At 39.1% G+C, this 15,849-nt stretch overlaps 1 protein-coding gene across 1 annotated transcript; it reads right to left on the bottom strand.

The window, feature by feature from the left end:
- Positions 1 to 721: 721 nt before the first annotated feature.
- cdkn1c (cyclin dependent kinase inhibitor 1C) lies at positions 722 to 2,639 on the bottom strand. The gene is made up of 3 exons (XM_004069487.4): positions 1,948 to 2,639; positions 1,723 to 1,840; positions 722 to 1,350 (listed from the first exon to the last, which is right to left on the bottom strand). Exons 1-2 carry the CDS (start codon positions 2,462 to 2,464, stop codon positions 1,725 to 1,727), a joined length of 633 nt encoding a protein of 210 aa, XP_004069535.1. The 5' UTR covers positions 2,465 to 2,639; the 3' UTR covers positions 722 to 1,350; positions 1,723 to 1,724.
- Positions 2,640 to 15,849: the final 13,210 nt, after the last annotated feature.

Below are 15,849 nucleotides of genomic sequence, written 5' to 3'. Positions count from 1 at the left end.
AAGTCACTCTGGCAATCAAAAGTCTGCCTTCTTTTAATCTGAACACTCATGTGAGACAGTCAAGGCCACTCACAGGCCCGCAGAAACTTATGGAAAATGATCTGTCGGGTGTTTTTGTGTGCGCCCTGGTTGGCTGGCTGGCAGGCGGCACAGGCCCTGCGCGCATTCATGAGGCGCTGCGTTTGGCTTCTTTCAATTAAGGGTAAACTTGCAAGTATGACCTGTTGAATGGTTTGTTTCAATGGACGAGGACAATTACAAAGACTAGTAGTTCTCTTTTTCCAGCTCTGGCAGGTGGCCTCCACGCCCGGTGTATCCACGGAGGGGTAAACAGTGGATGTGAGTGGGTCTTTAGAGGGCTTGTTTGAGTGCGGGTGGATGTGGGGGAGTCTTACAAAGCCCGGATCCGAATGCAGCTGCCGCTTCTTTTAGAAGAGCCTTTAAATCCCGAGACTGGATCCTGCAGCTGCCATCAAGGTCGCGCAGAAGATGGAGCTGCGTCCACTTGAGCCCACGGACTCGGGCCTTCAAAACGCAACAGCTCAAGGCGTGTCCGGTTTCATAATGTGGCTCATCGGTCAATTTAGGAGAGAGAGAAAAAATGACGCATGGGATGTGGCAACGTAAAGGCGTCACTCAGCAGTTTGCGCAAAATTTCACTCAAAAAAAAAGAGAAGTGAGGAAAAACCCTCATAAAAGACTACAACTACAAACAAACAAGTAAAGTGAAAGACATTTTTTATTCTCATCTTTTACAGGACTCAATCAGTATGAAAGCACAAAAAACGGCTCAGACACACACAAAGAAACTAGTTTTCAAGTCAACTAAAGTTACATGATTGCAAAAAAAAATGTAAATAATAAAATATGCCGAAATCAACAAGGCTTTTAACAAATACAGAGAAACATAAATAACTTATAAGTTAGAATAAACTTAAAAAATATACATTTTACAGTAAAAACCCGGAACAGAAATAAAATACGCTTTTGTTTCTATAAAGCTGTACACTTTTGGCCAGTGTATTCTTTTAAAGAAATTTTTAGGATTGCACAGATGTTAAAACATTTAACACTGTCGAGTGGCTGCATGCAAAAGCAACAATGTCTGCTACATTTGTACTGGATATAAGTCATCTGGCGCAGTTTCCTCTTTTTTTTTTCCTCCTCCTCAAACTCCTACGTCTCCTCCGGTCCTGAGAGTGAAGCCGCGCTCCGCCGCAGGTCGCTCCAGGCGCGCCGGCTTCTCTTCGCGGCCCGTCCTTTCCTCCACCGCCGCGGCGTTAAGGATCCTTTGTTTTTTTATAATCATGCATTGTAAAATAAAACGGAGGAAATAGTGCAAAAATCCACCTGTAGAGAGGAAAAGAAAACCGACATGAGTCACTGGAGAGCCAGGATAGACGGCCGCTGAAGCTTCTCTGCTGAAACAAGAGACAGCAGGCGTCACCCTCTTGCCTTTTCCCGCCACATCGTGACGCAAATCCCCCTCCCCCAACCACTGGTGTTACTACAGCTACTACTATCACTACTGCATTTTCACCACCACCCCATCCCCCACACAAATAACACGCTGCACCCGTTTAAATCCCCGATTTGATGCGTAAAAACGCAAAGCTTCTATCCAATCCAGCAAGGAGCAAGATTTTGTCCTACTAGAAACAACACTGCTGAGAAAATGATTTACTGTAACCAGAGTCGATAATTGTGACAGCTCTTCATTACCTTCAGCGGATCCTTTTTCGGGGAGTCTGCTCCACCAGGATGGCTGACTTGGAGAGATGGCAAGCGCTGGTTTCATTCGTTTTTTTGTCAGCAGACCTCCTTCGTTTCACGAAAAATTCTGTACGAAAATGAAAAAAAGAAAGTTAGAAGAAGACATAAGACGAGTGGGTTTAAAACGTAACCGTGGGTAAGACGGATGGAGCCACGCAGGAGCTTTAAACGTACCTGTGATGCGTGCGTTGCCGTCCGCGGACGCCGACCTTTTGCGCCCCGTAAACGGGAGCTGTCTGCTCGTCCTCCCTGAGTAGACTTTCTGTGCGCGGTTCTCCTGGTTCACCTCCGCCGCGCACGGAGCGCCGCTGCCTTCGGGAACCGCTAAACGCTCCAGTACAATCGGGTTCTCCGGGAGAGCGCAGTCCGAGGAGGCTCTTTGCTTCACGGGCGTCGCAGGGGTCCGGCCGCTCTGCACGCAGTCCCGATAAAACGCCGGGCTCTTCTCCTCGGGAACCTCCTCCCACTTGTAATCTCCATCCAGAGGGGTGTCGGCCTCGAAATTAAAGTTCCATCTCTGTCGGTCGCGCTCGGAAATCTCCCGGAGCTTGGCTTTCACGTCCCGGCTCAGCTCTTCGTGGTCCACTGGTCCGAAGAGGCTGCGGCAGACGCCGGTGCGTCTGTGGAGAGGAAAGGTCCTGCGGGCCACCAGCCTCTCCAGCGCGCTGCTCGATAACTCGACGTTGGACATATCCGAAATCTTGGACACTCGGGGATGACAGAAGGAGGCGCGTTGTGGAGTCCAGACGAGGGGAACACCAAGTGTTTTTGTTGTTGTGTTGTGGGATCAGTGCGTGTCTTCTCTCCAGACAGACAACACCCTTCCTCTTCCACAGATCTGTTTAAATGTACCTTGACTCGGCAGTGCCCTGACTATATAAGCTCCCGACGCGTCAACACTCCAAACAGGCACCTCGGACGGCTTTCTGATTGGTGGCTTGCATAAGTCCAACCCTCACCAAACATACCCCCCCTCTCCCATGTGCCCACTTGGCTATGTGCCGACTGCAGAGAGTTTCTGTCCCGCTGATGTTACAAAATTTGTGCTTGATGTCCTGGAATCACAGAGAGGTCCCCGTTCATGGCTTTTTGGGAGTTTTCCGACCTGCTTCCATATCTTCTTCACTGTTTTTCTGCTACTTTTATAATGCGTCCGATTTACTGATGAGCATAGAGTTTTAAATTAAATGAATTTGCTCATTTTGAACTTAATTAATGCCAGCAAAGGGTTCAAGTCACCTAATTATTAAGTTCAGAAGAGTAGAAATCAGCGCAGGCATCATTAACTTTGACTTCTGTCCTCTGAGCTCCGAGGAGAGACCCCAGATTCCTGTCAGGGGAAAAAACAGCAAGACAGAAAAGGAGGACAACGCCTAAAGGAGCCAAGAGATGAGCGCACAGTGACCCCTAGCGGGCTATGAATGAAATTGCAGTTCATTAATGTGGGAACTCGGGGACAATTTCATGTCTATATATTACAGTTTTTCTCCATTGGTTTGGCTCATTTCTTGAAACAGAAATACATTCTCAAAACAACATGGACAAAATTCCAAACCACTCTGCATTTGTTCACAACAGAATGGCATTTCTCATTAGTTTCATCAAAATGCAAATGTCTTAGTACATGTCTCAATGTTTCAGTACGTCTTTCAAATGATTAAGTACAGGTAGCCTTCATTTAGCACAGATTCCAAGTGAATAGATCTTGTTGATCTAAACTGATTGTTGATTCTCACTCCAATGGTTGTTCGCTCCAAAATGAGTCAGCATTATTTCATTGTGTAAATCATCACATGCACAATAGTCTGTTCAATTGTCAAAATCAGTCAAGAACATAATAGCATGAATACGATATATGATCCCTTGGAACATTTGACAAATTTATTACAGCAATTGACAGTCAGGTGAAACTAGAACTTGACTAACGAAGGAGGATGTCCCAGGCCAGCGAGGGGGCAACATAACTATGTGTGCTGCCATATCTGAGAATGGTGTGGCTACTCACATCCCCAGTCTTGTCCCATACAATACACAGATGATCCTCATCTTCTTTGACCGCCTTCATTTTGATTTCATGACTGAAACTGAGAGAGATGTCGTAGGGCCTCACCTACCACTATTTGTTATTGTATGGGACAATGTGAATTTCCACCATGGCTCGCTCATCAGGGCCTGGTTCACTACTCATCCAAGGATGTTCATAGTGTTCCTACCACCTTACACTCCTTTTCTCAATCCGATTGAGGAGTTTTTCTCCGCTTGGAGGGGGAGAGTGTATGAGCATCAAGGTCAAGATCAGAGGTCCCTGCTCTATGCAATGGATGCTGCTTGTGAGGATGTTACAGGATATCAGTGTAGGGGATGGTTGCCACATGCACGCCGTTTTTTCCCTCGTTGTATCACAAGGGAGAAAATACGCTGTGATGTGGACAAGAATCTGTGGCCAGACAGACAGCAGAGTGTGGACGGCCAGCAGGGTGAGGACGATGGCCAGGAGAGGGAGGGTGAGGACAGCGACCAGTGAAAAACTGTAGGCTGCATATCATTGTCATTGTTTTTTGTTTGTGTTTAAATTATAAAGTATATTATGCTGTAAACATTTTCTTTTTATTCTGATGTATGAAAGTTACTTTATGTGTGTGAATGATAATGGTTAGAATTTCCTTGGCAGTATGAGTGCAACGTGTGCTGTTACTGTAAACCTAAGAGGCTACTCTTACCCTAAAATCCAATTTCTTTTTTTCAGTTTTGTACAAAATTTTATTCTGTTAGCTATACAAAAACAGTACAGTTACCATTGTCAATAAAGTACTGACCTACAACTGAAAGGTGGACATGAGGGTTATTTCAATGGTCCTCTGCTATAGTGACAAAACATCTAATCATTTTGTCTTGCAGTGCCTACACAATGCCAAAGGGACAAAGTATTTTGGAGGCACTGACTGTTTAAATGAGAAGGAAATTTAGTTTTGACACATGAGTGAATTGCTTTGGGAGAGATATGGCTTTTGCAGGTGAACCATGGTGTTGTGCCGACCCATCCACATTATTTTGAGAAAAGTACTAAGAGTGTTGAGAACGTCCAGTCTGATCAAGAAATGAGCCAAAGCAATTGAGAAGGATCTTTGCCTTTTTGGTGGCACTGACTCTTTACATGGGAAAAGAATTTAGTTTTGAAGCATGAGTGAACAGTTTTGGGAGATATATTATGTTTTGCAAGTGAGTTTTTGTGTTGTGCTAAACTGTAATACTGTTTTGCCAAATGATCTTAGAGTTTTGAGAATGTAATTTCTGTTTCAAGAAATGAGCCAAACCAATGGAGAAAAACTGTATTAAAAACATGGAAGTTCTTAGTGCAACGACATTCTTGCTTTGCCATCCAACCCACTAGATAAAAAAATACACAAACATACAGGTAATAAATGCAGTTAATAAAAAGAACACCATTTAAAAGCAGAAAACGCACTAAAATGTGACATTTGTCAAAATTAAAACGTGCTTCGCACTGAAAAAAGCCTGTTATTACTTATTATTATTGTTTTCAAGTGTGGATCCGTCACAGCCAATGGGGGTGCAGATGGTCGTGATGCAAAGGAGGAAGTTGTAGAGGATCAAAGTTTTTTCAAATTTGGCCTTTTTGACCAGCTGTGTAGTGTTGAAAGTCTAAGTGAAGGTTCCTGCTGATGTGAACTCCCATGTTTTGGGGCGAACAGAGGTTGTAGTAAAAGAAAAAAAGGGAAAAGAAAACTAATTTTACTAAGAAATTTGGGCTCTTGCATCACGGTGAGGAGGCGCTGGTTCCAATCCCAGCTGGGATCTCTGTGGAGTTTGTATATGTACATGTGTGGGTCAGATTTCCTCCCACAGTCCAAATAATAGGGTAGTCCATAGGGTAATTGGTGACTCTAAATTGTCTCTAGGTGTGAGGCTGCTGCAACAGACTGGCGACCTGTTTACTATTGCCCAACAGCAGCTGGGTTTTCTTCCAGCAACCTTGTGACCCCGTGAAGGATTCAGTGGGTTCTGGAAATACATGGATGAACGGATGTATTACTACATGCAGTCATCATCACAGAAGTAAACGAGATGAGTGAACAGGCAGAAGCACTCAGGTGTTCAGTGAACTTCTGCATTCTTTGTTTAGAAGACAGTGCCTTGGGCCTCTCGGGTGGCACTGAAAAGCATCATAAATAAGTCAGTAAGAGCATCTCACCTAACATGAAAGTGAGGATTGTCACATGTGCAGAAATGAAGGGAGGGATGGGACTGTATGCAGCTTCCTACTTGAACCACCCACATAGATGCCCCCCCATGTCCTTCCCTGTTGTCACTAAAGTTCTCACATGCGTTCCTTCAAACAACAATAGTTCACCAGCTATTTCTGCTCTTTTAAGTCATTCTATTTGAACTGTAAAAAGATAAAAATGTGTAGATTTCAAAGTTTGCTATGTTTGTTAGGGAGACAAGTAAAGATGTTTCTTTCTGTTGAAGTATGTTGTTAAAGAAAATGATTTACACAGGGAATTGTATCCACAAAGTCAACACAGGGGCATTTTCTTTTAGTTTCTCTCTCTTGGCTTCAATAAGTAAAATTTCAATTTTTTTCTGGTTGAGCTGCAGAAAATTTGCCATCGGTGATTTCACATCTAAAATAAATTTTAAAAAGGGCTTCTATTGGTCTTGTGTCATCAGGAGACATATAGCTGGGTATCATCAGCATAGCTATAAAGGTTACCTTATGGCTTCTGATGACATTCCTCAGAGGAAGCACATAAATGATAAAAAGCAAGGGGCCCAGTCTGGAACCTTGAGGCACACCACATTTACAGTTTTTCTCGGTCACTTTAGTACAATTCTCAGATCAGAATGAAATTCCCAAAACAATTTTCAATCTTCACATCATGATGTCACTTGTGCACATCATATGAGCAGTTTCTCACTTCTTTGAACAAATTGGTACATCCATGCAAATGATTATGTACAATTCTCTGCTCTTTGCTAAATTATCAATTGTTTATGTCATGTTGATCAAAATGTATTATATAGTTCCCTATGCAATAGTCTTACTCCTCAAAACACCTAGTCATTAGTTCATCGTATAAGTCATTAACTGCAAAATGGTTGACCAAGTTGTCATAATGTGACAAACATATTTCTATACATCTCCATTATATGTTTTTGTCTAAATCACACCAGACGCCTGCATAGGCTGGATAAGACACTCTAAAAGATTCTTTCCACGCTGCATTGCAAGAGAGGATATTTGCTTTGATGTGGTTGAGAATTTGTGGCCTAACATACAGGAACGACAAGAGGGTTTTTTTTCCCCTTTGTGTTACTGTTTGCAGTGGATTTTTTCTATGTTGGGATGACATGGTCTGTCAACAAATTACAATATGAACAATAAAAGTGTAAATGTGAATCTTGTCCAGTCTCTTGCAATCAAACAAAAAAGGTGTAACTTACATTTTACAATAATTGTCATCAAAACTTTAGCCATAGTTTACATCAGAACCTTCCTCTAAAGTACACAGTTACATTGACAACATGACTAAGTCATTTGACTGTCTTGTTCGTAGACAATGACACAAGGACTTGAGATTCTGATGGCACTGACATGTTCAATGACATAAAGACTTAGTTTTGAGAGATGAACTAAAGATTTTGAGCAAGTTACGGGCTTTTGCAAGAAATCCATAGTTTTTTGCTGTTTGTACAAATTGTTTTGAGAAATGCACACACAAATTTGCAAACTTCAATTCTGATCTGAGAATTGTACTAAAGCGACTGAGAAAAACTGTAAGAGCAGTACCTGAAATCCCAAGACTTTTAAGTCTGTTCACAAGGACCAGGTGATCAACACTATCAAAATTTGAACTTAGATCTAATAGAACTAATGCTAAGATCTATATCCAAGGCACACCTGACATCATTAACAATCCCTAACAAGTCTGTCTGTACTTTGGTTTGTTTTGAAACCAGACTGGTTTAACTCAAAGATGTTGTGTTAGGAGAAACTCATTCAGTCGTTTCTGAGTGTTCCTTTAAAACTGGCGCTCTGAGCACCAGCCCCTCCCAACCCACAAAAAAGAAAAATGCAGTTTTTATCTTAATTTTCTCTATATATGCCCTCCATTATCAGAAAAATGCCACAAGCACATGTTAAAAATAGTTTTAACATAATAATTTTCATTGGAGTGGGATAGAAACAGTATTTTTATGCTATTTAGCTCTTTCTAGTGGAGACTCTTGTTCACTGCAGCTATTGAAAACGTTCCAGCAGAAAATCCTTCCATCGTTTATGCTCTCATTTTCTTTTTGGGGGTCACAGACACTTTAAACAAAGGTTACTGCAGGATCACATGTAAATGAACAGTTGCACAGGCTAACTAGGTGCAATAGAAGAATAATCATTTATTTATGCAACACATATGGAGGACAGTTCACACAGGAAATCAATTAGTCAGCCTTTTCTTTTTGCTCTCAGGTGTTCAGTGTAAGCCACCCCTATCAGATCTTCTCTGTGGTGTGGCAAATTTTATCTGAGCATTAGCCAACACGAACCAGACATGTGAATTAGTAAATCTCAACAAAAAACAGCATATCTCTGAGGAAATCCCACAATGATGATAGATAGATAGATAGATAGATAGATAGATAGACAGACAGACAGACAGACAGACAGACAGACAGACAGACAGACAGACAGACAGACAGACAGACAGACAGACAGACAGACAGACAGACAGACAGACAGACAGACAGACAGACAGACAGACAGACAGACAGATAGATAGATAGATAGATAGATAGATAGATAGATAGATAGATAGATAGATAGATAGATAGATAGATAGATAGATAGATAGATAGATAGATAGATAGATAGATAGATAGATAGATAGATAGATATGGCTTTATTATTGTCACTGTCAACTTGGACAATGACACTGTAGTAGTCGCAATTCCAGTGCAAAAACGAAATCTAACAAAGTACCATATAAGACATGTCAATATGTCCAAAGGAAATGTGCAAATAAAAAAAGTCTGTAATACTATGGAGAGTGATATGTACAGACATAAACATGTCTGATGTGCAAAAACAGCATGTAGGTGGGGAAGTGTTGACAAGTTTACACAGCATAGTTACTCAAATAAGCAGATATACCCCTTGTGCTATCTTAGATGACCCCACCCTTACATTGACGTGTTCTCCCTACCATAACAAAGGTGGATAAAGGTGGAAAGATTTCATGTAATCCATGGACACCAGTGAGGATCACAAATCATTGAAGAAGAAAGGTTCAGCGCTCTGTCTAGTGGGCCTAGATGACCCAACTCCCAATGTTAAAGTGCGAATTAGTAAGTGAATTAGTAAGTCTCTCAGCAGCTAAAATCCAAGGAGAGTGTGTGAAATAAAGAGAACATTCTGGCAGCTTTTTAATCAGAGTAACAGGTTTGGTCAGTGGGCAAGTTCAGTGATCCCTGACCTGTTGGTGGGAAAAATGTTACTTTCATCTTTTAAGCACACACATGCTTCAGCTGGTTTAGTTCTCTCTTTGAAATCTTTGGAAACATCCAGAGGGGCTTAGCCCCAGTTAAGAACGCCCTGGGGACAAACCAGACTTCAGACAGAAGACTGATTGATGAGCATTCAGAGACCAGAAAAAGATTTTGATGCATTTGAAGAGGAGGCTCTTGTCAGACGATTGATGTGTACCCAAAAAGGTTTGAACTCAGTGAAAAATAACCCAAATAGAAGCTTTCATGAGTGGCACTTCAAGAAGTGGAACTTTTACATAAAATGTTTGTTTTGAACTAAAAACTCACATTTTAAATATGTAGTAAGAAGAAGTACAAACTGCAGTATGTTCTATTCAGATTTAACATTATTATATTACACAAACTTCCCATTTGCTCACTTAACTTGGTAAATCACACAAAAATCAATCACAATTGGCCATTGTTTTTGTAACTTTTCATTTCCTTTTTTTATTTATGCTTTTTCGATTGTTGTCAGCTGTAAATGTGTAACTTTTGTCGTTCTACATCGAAAGCTGTGCAGCCGCGCCTCAACCAAGATCAGTCACCTGAAAAATGGAGTCTTTTGATGTTTCAGAGGAGCTGCAGGCATGTCTCCTTAGAACAAAAGCCCTTTTGATCCCACCATCCCAAACATGCTTTTTATTGCATGTTTAGAACAAGCTTGAAAATCTGAACGAGATGAAAAAGCTTCTTTGCTTCTTTACAAATGAACTCTTCCACACAATAAAATGGAAATCTAGAAAGACACAAAGTGTTCTCCCAGCACACAAATCTGTCCTTGCTTGAGAAATGCTTGTGAATTGTTTTTATAATTCTTTGTTTTCAGAAGCGAGTTCGGTCACATGGCTAGCGTTAACCCTTGTGCTAACATTGGGAGTTGGGTCATCTGGACCCACTAAACAGTGCGCTGAATCTTTTTTCTTCAATGATTTGTGTCTTCACTGGTGTCCATGGATTACATGAAATCTTTCCACTTTTGTCATGGTAGGGAGAACACGTCAATGTAAGGGTGGGGTCATCTAAGATAGCACAAGGGTTAAGAAAAGCCCTCCTGTTGTAATGTCAGATCAAGCGTGGAAGTGGAATCTGTCAATCTGCATGTTATCCTGTGGTAATATTACATTTTTATTTTATTCCAATGGAAAACCTGTTTTGCACAATTGATCATATTCTGTTTTGAATTTATTTCAAGTTAAAATTGATGTTAACTGATAGAAAAACACATTTAGGGAGCATTTTTTTGTGACTCTGGCACCGAAAAGAACATTTGAGTTTAAATGAGTGTAACTATTTGGGTGTCAAATTACCATGTAAATCATGATTAATTCATTACAGACATTTCAGCACATTATCTTTTAAAATTCACATCAATTTCATTTTAAATGTATAACTACGGCATTTTCTTTTATGTAAGGGATAATGCCTGACGAGGTGTCGATTATCAGAAATTAAATGACGACACGTCAAACCGTTACCACCAAGTTCATTCATTTCGCATAATACACCCCCCCATCGGGCCTCATTATACCATGGTCACTGACCAAACAAATAAACATTAAATCAATTATTAGTACTTTAATCTTGTTTTGTCGTTTAGGTTTGAAAATTCTTTCACAAATTGCAAGTTATTTAAAACACAGTTTGACTCGTTGTCATGGTAACAGCTACCAAAGCGTCCCTCTGCAGCAGGACAGGAAAATGGTATATATGCTGAATAAGAAGCACGAGGCATCATTTCAGAGGGACAGTTTACCTCTTACCGCTTGTTTTTGTCCAGACTATGAAGCAAAAGTTTGTTTCAAAGAAACAAACTGTTCATTTCCTCTGGTGTCAACTCCTAGAGTTTCATCTCCTCCTCTCTCCTGCATCCTGGTCTTCAAAATGATCAAATTCACCAATCAGGTTAAAGCAGGGGTGTCAAACTCATTTTCACTGAGGGCCACATCTGCGTAGTGGTTGTCCTCAAAGGGCAGATATAACTTATACATGTAACTAAATGTAATGAAAAATAAATGTAACTACTCCTTAATGTGCTGCACGGTGGCGCAGTGGTTAGTGCTCTTGCCTCACAGCAAGAAGGCCCCCGGTTCAAGTCTCGGCTGGGGGACCTGAACCAGAACATCAATGGGGGACCTTTCTGTGTGGAGTTTGCATGTTCTCCCCGTGCATGCGTGGGTTTTCTCCGGGATCTCTGGCTTCCTCCCACTGTCCAAAAACATGCTTCATAGGTTGATTGGCAACTCTAAATTGACCATAGGTGTGAGTGTGAGAGTGAATGGACGTGTGATTGAGGATGTTCTACCCTGCGACAGACTGGCGACCAGTCCAGGGCATCCCTTGCCTACGCCCAAGTGGCCGGGATAGGCTCCGGCAACCCCGTGACCCCGAAAGGGAAAAACGGTCAAGAAGATGAATGAATGAATGAATACTCCTTAATGTTAAATAACTCAGTTTTTATTATAACCTTTTAAAGTGACAATTATAGTTGCATAGAAAACATATGTTTGCTTGTTACTCTAACATAAATTCTTTTAAATATTTTCCGCTTATTAAAACTTCATTAATGGAGTTCATTAATGAAGGATCAAACTGTCAAAGTGAATAAAGAGAAATATCAGAAAACTGAGCTGAAAGAACATGAATTATTGTGTATCATTTGACAAACAAAAGGCTGCACACAACAACAATTTGTCTGCATTCACACAGAAGACCTGCAAACATTGAATAATTACAACAGCAGCTACGTCTAAATAATATGTAATCAACTAGAAAATTGTATTTCATTTTAAGAAATGAAAAACCTTTTTGCTCTCACGGGCCACATACGACGACATGGCGGGCCGCATTTGGCCCGCGGGCCTTGAGTTTGACACATGTGGGTTAAAGGAAACTACAAAGCTTTTTCTAATGTCTTGCTGTTGTACTGCACTGTGGAAAAGGGTATAACGGTATATTTTATTGTATTAATAAGAGATTCATGGTCGCATATTTAGGATTGTTCTGAAAAGTGTTCCTATATTGTTTTATTTTATGTGTTAAATTAGAGCACTCTGACCTTAATGCTTTGTTGTTTTTTATTTTTTAGTAATCGTTCAAGATTGAAAAAAATTCCCCTTAGTGATGTAAAAGTAAATGTCGGAATGACGAACATAAAAAAAAATTTTTGTTTGTAATTTGATCTTTTACTGTGGCACATTGTCAATAAATGTAATGAAAATTCCTCAAAATTATTTTGTTCAGAGCAATTGTGGGGTTTAATTATAAAAAGATTAATTAGATTAAATAATTATAGAACATGATTAATGAATAGCTCAGAAGTTATAGAGTATATATTGTCTGTATTATCACTTATAAAGACATTGTTATTGCATGTTTTATAAATAGTTTGTTAAGGAATCTTATTCTTAAGTGTCTCTGTATTTTTTTAAGTGTATGCGTATTTATTGATTTCTCTGATTATTTTTTGTCTCTGTTCTAAGTTCCACTGGTGAAGAAAGTTCCTACCAAATCTTTATTTTAGGTTGGTTGATTTTAAAGTGTGCAATACTTTGTTTTTGATTCATTTATTACTGCACTATATGGGGTAAACACCACTGAAATGTAATTTTACTGTAGAATTTGGTTAAATTTTCATATAAAGTTGCTCTTCTGTTTAAATATTCGCATCTTGACATTTTCACTACATATTTTTTCATCTTCTAAAAGAAGAAAAGCAAAAAGCAGATTTGTGAAAGGAGAATTATATGACGCGACCAGAAGGAGGCACCATAATGTACTGCTAGGAGTCTGGGTGAATGCAGAGGGTTTTGCCAGGAAGGTCAAACGAATCACAAATAAATATTTTATACCGTGTACGTTTATTCATTTGTGGCCCAAGTTAACAACAACCACCACCAGTGCTGTTGACCTACAGGGCATCAGTGACAATTGGGCGACTGTTGATCAAATAAGGAGTTCAAACTAGAGAGTCATTTGATGGAAAGAGGAAAGTTGGAGCTCCCGAGTCTTCAAGAGACTTGATGGAAAAGCAGCAGGACTAATAAACTACAAGAAGGTTAAAACGGTTTATCATGGGGTGGATGGAAAGAAGAACAGAGGGATCATGAAGGAGGATTTTGATAAAAAAAAAAAAAGTTAAGGAGGTGAAGAAAGTGTCAGAAAGGGTGATGAGTCTGAACCACGAAGCTGAAGGTGTGATGGTGAATATTTTAGTGGTTATGAATGTGGGCGAGAGGAGAAGGAGAAATTCCAGAGGGAGATGGATGAGGTGATCCAGGGTATGTCTTCACAGGGAAGAGAGGGATTAAGAGACGTGTGGGTGAAGGAAACGAAGGCGATGAGGATGTTTGGTGTTCAAGACAGAAATGCAGACGGACACAAGAAGAGCAGAGGACTACTTCTTTTCAAGGAGGGGGGCAGAGGATTTGCTGTGACGACCCCTTAAAGGAAGCAGCTGAAAGAGAAAGAGCTTTCGTTGGAGCTTGGGCTTTCTGTACCCTTAGCAAAAAAGTAGTCAATTTAAGTGTACTCCAACGATATTTAGTCTATACTAAAAATTTTCTTTTTATATACTATCTATATATTGTAAACTCCAGTTTAGTCTAAATAAATATTCTGTTCGTACACTTCCTACACTACACGTCCACAATCTATACTATAATATACTTGCTATACTTATAATGAAGTAGTAAAATAAACTTTGAGTGTACTACTTTCTTTCTAAGGCTACTCTTCTCAAATTTTAACTGCAACCTCACTGATCATCATTTTTTTTAAATATTTTTTTTCTATAAACTGTATCTCACAGTAGATGTAGAAATAAACTGTACACTTTCTTTGTATTAATTTCTCATCTAAAATCACAGATTTAATGAATAGACTGTCCATTAATAGTGTTTCAATGGGGTTAGATTATAACAACAAGGTCTTCATGAATTAGTAGTTTATTGGCAGCTTTTTTAGCCTATAGATCCAATGCAATTAGAAACATAAATAATACACATGATAATGTGGTAACATACTACATATCATTAAAATCATACTAAGAATTTTGGAATCTATCCAGAATTATAGTTTTTTATAATTGTACAGTGAATGCATGATCCAGTAATTGGCTGGTTAAGGTGCAACAAGTGAAATGCTGTTAATTTTTACAGAAAGGGTTCATTGTGCACAGCTTAAGGTTTTGGGCTTTTTTGCAGGAGACCACAGAGTTCCAGGACGTTTTATGCAAATGTGAAAAACCACTCTGGCGAACTCCATCTCACAGACAATAGACTATGCTTCAACAAAAGAAAGGAAAATAACATCAGGATGCTGTTCAATAATCACAAAATTTTGAATTTCCAACATCTGACAGAAAAGCTGATAAACTGTTCTGAAGCTCTTTGTCAGAATCATAGGTTGGACGTGCATCATTTGCAGTTTGCTCATTGATTTTAAAGAACAAATCAGTAAATATAGGAAAGTCTCATTTTTCTAACCTGGTGGATCTGGTAAATCGTTCCAAAATTGATTCGTTTTCTAAAAATTGTAAATAACGGACCAAACTTTGTTATAATCAAAGGGGTTTTTTTTGTAAAGAAACAACATCCTCTTTAAGGTTTGGAGACATGACCAAGTTTTTAAAGTTGAGAGAACCATACAGTGTTTATCCATCTTCCTGGTGCCTCACAGTTGATCATCTATAATGATTGCTGTAGCTCTTTCACATAATGTACAACAGCCATTTGATGAATAAATAAGTAGATGAATAAAATTAAAAAAATGTTAAAATTACTATCAAAAATGACCATTCATAGATAAATTGAAAAATATATTATATATGTATATATATATATATATATATATATATATATATATATATATATATATATATATATATATATATATATATATATATATATATATATATATATATATATATATATATATATATATGTTGTTGGGTTACTATAAGGCCCTCATAAAACTTATCTGGCAATTTAATGTTTTTTTAGCTTTTTATATATATATATATATATATATATAGTCAGACATCAACTGGGATTTGAATTTATTGATTTAAATTTCAAAAGGTATTATCAATAATATAGTAGTGTGAACAATTCTATACAGCGTTTTACAAAGATATTTACTAAATGACAAGTACAGGAAAGATCTCCTGAGGGGACTTGAGATATGCTCACCATTTAGGTCTTTGCACATGCCTGCATTAGTTCTCAAGCTGGCCCTGAAATGCTAGCGCATGTCTCTGGTTCTGAGACAAGAAAATCTGAGCATATTTATAGAGCTTTACAGACGGGTTGAACTGAAGAGACGACTCGGATTAGTTTTCAACACATTAATAGATGGAAAAATTATCCTCTCTCTTTTTCTTATGAAGTCATGTCGTTATAGAGGTTTCACTATGATACTTTCAAATTTGTAAATTTCTTCACAAACTAGGTAAATGATGCAGAATTAAAAATTGAAATCAATAGGATGCAGATGCCCCTTGGCAAAGAGTAGTACATTTGAAGTTTATTTTAT

This window comes from Oryzias latipes, chromosome 6 (assembly GCF_002234675.1).
Source record: "Oryzias latipes chromosome 6, ASM223467v1".
Lineage (NCBI taxonomy): Eukaryota > Metazoa > Chordata > Actinopteri > Beloniformes > Adrianichthyidae > Oryzias > Oryzias latipes.
The sequence above is the reverse complement of the archived record's forward strand: the minus strand, read 5'-3'. Positions and strand labels throughout refer to the sequence as shown.